General features: G+C 53.0%; 1 protein-coding gene across 1 annotated transcript; it reads left to right on the forward strand.

The window, feature by feature from the left end:
* Window positions 1-712: 712 nt before the first annotated feature.
* Window positions 713-7,516, forward strand: EIF6 (eukaryotic translation initiation factor 6). Its single transcript, XM_054274385.1, has 6 exons — window positions 713-1,009; window positions 1,084-1,169; window positions 1,919-2,094; window positions 3,335-3,511; window positions 4,826-5,007; window positions 6,159-7,516. The coding sequence occupies exons 1-6, from the start codon at window positions 903-905 to the stop codon at window positions 6,166-6,168; spliced, it is 738 nt and encodes a 245-aa protein (XP_054130360.1). The 5' UTR covers window positions 713-902; the 3' UTR covers window positions 6,169-7,516.
* Window positions 7,517-7,791: the final 275 nt, after the last annotated feature.

Consider the following 7,791-nt stretch of genomic DNA (forward strand, 5'->3'; position numbering starts at 1 on the left):
GTGGCAGCCGGGTCGTGGGTGGCCTGTCAGCTCACGGGTGACACATCTGCTGTCCTACACCACAGGTGTCAGCAGGGCAGGGGCGCCCAGGCATGGCTCCTGTTGGGACAGGGACAGTGCCAGAACCTGGGGAGCACCAGGGCATGGGCCGGGCTGTACACAGAGGGGGTGGCCCACAGTGGCCAGGGACAACCATGGCACACCTGGCACAGGGACAGAGACAAGCACAGCACGCCCGGTCACCGGCACAGGGACAGGGACAGGCATGGCACACCCGGCACAGGGACAGTGATGGACACCAGGGACAAGGACAGCGATGCCGCCCCTGGACCCGTGGCGGCCTCTCCAGGCTGTGGGTACACACGGGCCGGCCCAGCCCCAGGCGGGATCCGGCGCACGGGGACGGGTTGCGTCCCACAGGGCCGTGGCGGCGCCCGAGCTGGCGAGCGGTGCCTGGGGCGGTGCTGCCGCCACAGGCCGGTCCCTCGTGGCCCGGGGTCGGTCCCGCACGGTCCCTCAGCGGGTCCCGCCCCGCTCCCCTCACGGCGGCGCGCCCTGGGCGCTCTCACCTCCCGGCCGCTGGGGGGCGCTGTCCCCAACAGGGGCGGCCGGCGCCGCTCTGCCCCGCGGGCGCCCCGCCGGAAGCGGAATCGGCGGCGCCTCGTGGTTCCGGCGGAGGCCCTCGGAGCAGCTGTGGCCCGTCCCTGTTCCCGCTTCAGCTCCTTCCCGGCCCCGGCCCCGGCCCCGCCCAGTTCCCGTTCTCGCCCCAATCTTGGTCCCGTTCCGGCTTCCTTCCCGGAGGCAGCTCCGTTCCCATTCCCGTTCTCGGCTCCCTTCTTAGTCCCGTTCCCGGCTCCATTCCCGCTCCCATTCCCGGCCCCGCTCGCGTTCCCGTTCCTGCCATGGCGGTCCGCGCCAGCTTCGAGAACAACAACGAGCTGGGCTGCTTCGCCAAGCTCACCAACGCCTATTGTCTCGTGGCCATCGGCGGCTCCGAGAACTTCTACAGGTGAGGCGGGCCCGGCCCGGCCCGGCCCTGCCCGCGGCCCGGCCCGGCCCTGACGCGGCGCTTTCTCCTTGCAGCGTGTTCGAGGGGGAGCTCTTCGGGACCATCCCGGTGGTTCACGCCTCCATCGCTGGCTGCCGCATCATCGGCAGGATGTGTGTGGGTACGTGAGCCGGGGGAGCCTCGGCGGGGACGGGGAGGGGTCGCGGTTCGCTCGGAGCCGCAGCGGGGCTGAGCCGTGCCTGGGGGCCCGTGGGGCAGCGCCCCTCGCCCTCGAGGGTTGTTTGAATGCCTCGAGTGTGTGAGCAGAGGGAAGGATGAGCTCAAAGGTTTTTTCCAACGTGGCTGGTTCTTTGAAGGACAGTTGGAAACAGAGACTCGCCCGGAGACGGGGTGGGGTGTTGGCTCTCGGGGCCGGGGGAGCTCGGCTGCTCCTCGGTGCCCAGGGAGGGGGAGGCGATACCGAATGTGAGTCAGGGAAAAGCCTTTCACGTGTCTGTGCCTGGTGAGACCTGTTAGTTCTGATCAACCATTCAGAACCGCTTGTTCTTCAACCATTCAACCGTGCTGCCACAGTCACATAAACAGTAGCCCTGGGCCTTTTGTAGGGCAAATGGCATCTGCACGGAGAGTTCCTTGTTAAGTGTCTCACTGAGAGCCTGGGGGCTCCTTTTGTCCTGTTGGAAGAGAGAAGGGGTAACGATAGTGCCTTTCACCCACACTCTGAGCTTCAGCCTGGCTTTTCCATTCCTGAGGTGCTGGTTATTTTTACATCTCCTAGGCTGAATTCTGGGTTTGAAAGAAATGCACAGAGCACGAGCAGCTGAAGCCATGTGTGAACAGCAGGGCAGTGCTAACACACCCTGTGGGAACACAATTTTCATTCTGTCCTGTTTCCTGCTGTCCTGCTAGGGAACAGGCACGGGCTGCTGGTGCCGAGCAGCACGACAGACCAGGAGCTGCAGCACATCAGGAACAGCCTCCCCGACTCCGTGCGCATCCAGCGTGTGGAGGAGCGGCTCTCGGCCCTGGGCAACGTCACCACCTGCAACGACTACGTGGCCCTGGTGCACCCCGACCTGGACAGGGTACAGCGCTCTGGGATGCTCCCTCATCCAGAGGGGGCTGAGAAATGCTGCCCTGGCTGAGGCTGGAATTATTCCCTGTGGTGCAGAGGGGGTGGATGTGCTTTGGAGAAGGGAGGGAGTGGGAGGGGTCCTGTGTGTCACAGGGCAGGGCAAGGGGGATCAGCTCCCCACTGACGGAGGGCAGGGCTAGATGGGATGGTGGGAGGAAATTCTTCCCTGGCAGGGTGGTGAGGGTCTGGAACAGGTTGCCCAGAGAAGCTCCAAGCCCCACCCCTGGAAGTGCCCAAGGCCAGGTTGGATGGGGCTTGGAGCACCCTGGTGTGGTGGAAGGTGTCCCTGCCCATGGCAGAGGGTGGAATGAGATGAGTTTAAAGGTCCCTCCAACCCAAAGCATTCTGTGAATCAGTGATCATTGGGTGGGGTTTGCTTTGGGTGCATAAAATTGGGTGAGGTAGAGTGTGCCTGGGTCTAATCAGGAGCATAAGGAGGAGCGCAGGAGGAGTTACAAGCTACGGCTGAGTGAGCCAGATCATGTCATAGCTGAAAGAGACCATAGATGTGCATATAGATGTGCATCATTACAGGGGTCTGAAAGAGAAATAGAAGGTTCTTGTATGAGAGTTAAAATAAGGGCAGAGGAGACAGTGTCACTCCCATTTTATGCCTGAGAACAGGAACCTTAATAGCATTGAGAGAGATATGTTGTGTGGCTGCAGGTCCTGACAGTGTTTGCTTCCAGCTTGTGCTAAAGGTGATGAAGGAATGGGACTTAGTGGCAGGAGTGCAGAAGGAAAAATAAGGGGATGGGAGAAGGCTTTGTACTATATGTTTTTAAAAAGTGTAAAAAGTAATGTAAGATGACCAAAGAGAGAGAAATCAAAATAATTCACAGTGAAATCAGAAGAGGAAAAGAGTTGTTAGAGTTATGAGGAGCATAAGACCATTTTGTCCCAGTGGTTTAGGAACAAAGAGGACTGGTTTGCTGAGAATTGATACAAGTGATGTACTGCCAGCAGAGAGGGGGGATTTGGGCACTTTCCAGCAGAGGCAGGAGGTTGTGTTTATAGTGACACAGGAAGCTGGGAAGGTGTGGAGCTTGGCTGTGTGTGTTATTGTGGCTGGGTTGCTCTGGGCTGTGCAGAGTGGGAGGCTCCCAGCTGAGGGCTGTGTGCAGGAATAGCTTCACTTCCCACTCCACAATTCCATTTGGCTGAAGGCTTTATCCTCCTTCCATTTGCAGGAGACAGAAGAGATCCTGGCAGATGTGCTGAAGGTGGAGGTGTTCAGACAAACAGTAGCAGACCAGGTGCTGGTTGGAAGTTACTGTGTGTTCAGTAACCAGGGAGGAATCGTGCACCCCAAGACTTCCATCGATGACCAGGATGAGCTCTCTTCTTTGCTGCAGGTCCCACTCGTGGTAAGGCCTTTGTGGAGTGTTTGCTGCTCCCATTCCCTCCCAGCTCCAGTGCAATGTTTCTCCAGCTCAGGGGCTCCCAGATACAGGTTTTCTGTGAGGTGATTTTGAGTGGGAGGTGAGGAAAAGACTTGAACCAAGTCTTCCATTCAGTTTCTCATCCTTCCTGAGTCTGCATAAGCTGCTCAGTGCTTTTAGCTGCCCTCTGAAATGTTGCTCTGCTGGGATTGTGCACGTTGTGCAGATACAGAATGTGAGGCTGTTTGTGGTTTGGCTGAAGCCAGTTGTAGCATCCCATGAACTCTCTCCCTTTGGTCAGTCCCCCAGCCCTCAGCCCTGGAAACATCGTTAACTGCTTACCATGGAGTTAGCCCTCCCAAAGGGAAAAACAGACTCCCCCATGGACTTGGTGTCACAAATTCCTCTGGTTTCTCCTTCCCCTGTCACTGGCTGGGCACCCTGGTGGCCACCCCCCTTCCCCTGGAGGCCAGGCCCCTCTGCCCAGCCCTTGGCTCAGCCCCACACCCCTTCCCCTTTATAGGCGGCCTGCCCCACGTGGTTCATCCTCTTTTCCTGGGGTTTGCCCTTCAGCTACTGTGTTACCCTGCTGGAATAAACCTTGCAAAAGAGCCTTTCCTGCCACTATCACTGTGCCAGCTGTGGTGAGTGTTGAGTGGAGGTTTGACTGCGTTGCCTGAATGTTCACTTTGCCTTTCGACAGGAGAGGCTTGTTGGGAACAAAACTAGGCAGCAGCACCTACCATTCTAACACCTGCATTTTTACCCAGTTTTTAAAAAAATTAAGTAAGAAACTCCTTTGCCTGCTCAGTTGGATGTGTAAATGCTGTTATCCTTCCTGCTCCTTGGATTCTCTGTCACTGAATGCCACACCAGTTTCTCACCAGAGAGTAAAGGCAGTTCATTAATCATTTCATCTGACACCTTCAGAACTTTGCTGGTGGCAGAGTTTCTCTCTTCAGCAGAGTGAGCTGAGCCCCCCACCAAAGAGCTGTGCCAGGGCAGTGTGAGGAGGAGCTGTGGCAGGGCAGTGTGAGGAGGAGCTGTGCCAGGGCAGTGTGAGGAGGAGCTGTGGCAGGGCAGTGTGAGGAGGAGCTGTGGCAGGGCAGTGTGAGGAGCTGTGTGAGGAGCTGTGCCAGGCAGTGTGGCACTGTGAGGAGCTGTGCCAGGGCAGTTTGAGGAGCTGTGCCAGGGCACTGTGAGGAGCTGTGGCAGAGCAGTGTGAGGAGCTGTGTGAGGAGCTGTGCCAGGCAGTGTGGGGAGCTGGGGCAGCCCCTCTCACGGCCGCTGTGTCCGCAGGCGGGCACGGTGAACCGCGGCAGCGAGGTGATCGCCGCGGGCATGGTGGTCAATGACTGGTGCGCCTTCTGCGGGCTGGACACCACCAGCACCGAGCTCTCCGTCATCGAGAGCATCTTCAGGCTCAACGAGGCTCAGCCCAGCACCATCGCCACCAACATGAGGGATTCCCTCATTGACAGGTAAGGAGGATCCAGAGTCATGGGCAGAACAGGCAAGATTTTGTTATGAAAGCAGCTGGTTTCAAACTTGATCTGTCTGCTTTAATCATCATTTTTTCACTTCTTCTCCCCTTTTGTTGGTTACTGGCAGCGGTTACTCATTGGGTTATGAAATATGCTGTTGTAATGAGAATCCTTTTTGTGAGAATTAACATCTGTTTCAGCTGGCATATTTTCTTTCCAAACTGTTCAGTACTCAGCTATGGCATGAATTGGTTTTTTTAAAACAAATCTTATTTTAAAAGCTAAAATACCAGTGACTTTGCTTGTCATCTTGGCTTTTGTAGTTATTCAACTGTTATTTCAAATGCTAGCCGTAACCATTTCTGGAGCCAGAAAGACTGTGGAACTTGTCAGCTGACTCCAGGTCTCCTCTCAGCCTGCTGCCATAAACCTCTTACATTTAAAACTGCTAACTTGAATTTTTTTTTAAGCCTTTTTGCTAAAGGCTTTGTTCAAGTTACTTTTTAATGTGAGGCAGATGTTGTTTTTCATCTGGACTGATAATGATATGGGACCTTCCCCATTCATTAATGTATATAAATATTTTTCATAAGCAAATGTTTTTACATTTAGGCAGAAGCATAGATGAATGTCCTGTGGGAACTGATTTTGGGCCCTGAGTTCCAACCCTGAGCACCACTGATGTGGTGCTGAAAGTGTGTTCCTGAACTCCCTGAGCATTGTAACTTGATTGCTGAGTTCTCAGCCACAGTCTGGGAATTGTTTATGGCATAAAGAGTTCCTTCAGTGGAAAGCCCTTTAAATTATTCATTGCCCTGTTACACTTTGGGTACAAAGTCTTGATGTCTGTGAGCATATCAGAGCTGTAATTAAACCTGCTCTGAGCTGTAGATCATTACCTGGGCCAGGCTGAATGTGCATTTTGCCTTTGCCAGCCTGAGAGGTCTGATCCTGTGGCTGACTGCTAGCAGCCACATCTTGCTTCCCTCTTATCCTTGCTTCCCTCTTACCCTTGCTTTCCCTTTCCTAGAAAGGGAAATTTCTTCTGGGTGTTTGTAATGGGAAGGTGAGAACTGACCGAAGCTGGTATTTTGAAATGCCTTCAGCATTCTGGCACAACTAAACCTTCTTTCTGTTTTCTCTTTTAGCCTGACATGAGCAGTGTTGGTTCCTACTTCCCAGAAAGCTCCTAAGGAGTGAAGTGTTGAGCTGCACTTTGGATCACAGACATCCAGAACTTCTGATGATGTTTCTGCAGGCCTGGCCCAAAGGAGAGGCTACAAAACCAAATGTTTGTCATCTTTTGTAAACTGTTACCACAAAAACTGACAAATAACATGCATAAGTTACAAATACGGAATGCTCTCTATCCCTTTCCTCAGTTCTTCAGCTCTGCTTTCTGGTTCTGTGATGCCAACTGAGCCCCTCAGATTACCCCACAATATTTACTCTTGTGGCTCTTGGATGTTGATCACTAGAGATTATTTTGCCTTAAGTCTTGCACCAGTGTCCTGCTGCACAAAGTTTGTTTTGGCACTACATGTGCTGCCCTCTCTTTCCACACTCCTGCTTGAGTGGTGTTTCTGCTCTAGGTACATGTAAGACCCCTTTGTATGTCCACTACCAAAAATACAGTAGTTTACTTGCCACAAAATAATTCAAAAATCCACAAAATAATTCAAAAATTATCAACTGCTCTTTTGCCCTGACTTGCAGCTGTTCCCATGGGATGGTGATTCTGAAGTGATCAGCTTGGTTAAAAACTGGAGTTTTTCAGTGTCAATCCAAGGGCTTTTAACAATAACATTGTGGGAGTCCCTGGACCTCCAGGGTCAATGTTTGACCTGGTGTCACCTGTGCTGGTTCTGGGGCACTTGCAGGAGAGGGTCCAAAAGGCACACTTGCCAGTGGGCTTAATTTGTCCTGCAGGAGTTCACCCCCTACAACAGGAAACTTAGAAATCAGCAAATCTCAATGGATTTGGACCACCTTGTCTGGAGTTACCTTGGAGACAGAGGTTAAATAGCATGGTTCTGAGCAGTCAGTCAAGGGCTACAGATTTGGGAGCTTCCTCATGAAGAGCTCTGCCTGTGCCACATGAAAGCTGCTGTAGGTGCTGCTTTCAGGCAGAAGATTGTAATTTCTTTCTACACAGCTGTTAGTCAGGATATCTCATTTCAGTTGCTTTCCTGCTTGCCCATTAAGGGTACACTGAAGGCATAGAAGTGTCTCCCATTCCCATCCTGAGGGTAAGAGGAAGCCCTCACTTGTCTCCACACTGGAGCAAGCTGTCTTGCTCTCAGCTGAGTTTTCTTGGGGTATGGTGACCTGTGGGCTGTATGGGCAGAGCTCTTTTTGGCCCAGCTGCTTTGGGCTTTGTAGAAAATTGAGCAAATTTCCATTTTTGTTTTACTGTCTGGATGTTTAGGAAAGACTTTGTAAGAGTTGGCTGATTAAAAGGTTGCTCCTTAAACTTCAAAATAAAGATTGCCATGATCATCTGTGATCAGATATCAGCCCTTGAATATGTACCACCTGTCTTGGCCCTGACTCCAGGTCTCCCCTCAGCCTGTCTCAGATTTAGAGTGAGAAGCTGCTTCTCCTTGGCCACCTCACAGGGCTCAGCTCTTGGGGGGAACAAATGTGATACCTGTTTTAAATGTGGCTCTGTGGGTATCCTGAGCTAGTGAGATGGAGCTGTGTACAAGAAAACAAACTAATAAAGAATGGGTTTAGAAACACAGATCATGAGAGAGGATAAACATGGTGTTTCAATTGCAA

Source organism: Melozone crissalis, unplaced genomic scaffold (assembly GCF_028551555.1).
Source record: "Melozone crissalis strain CALT ecotype California unplaced genomic scaffold, PUWL_Pcris_2 ptg000017l_1, whole genome shotgun sequence".
Classification (NCBI taxonomy): Eukaryota; Metazoa; Chordata; class Aves; order Passeriformes; family Passerellidae; genus Melozone; species Melozone crissalis.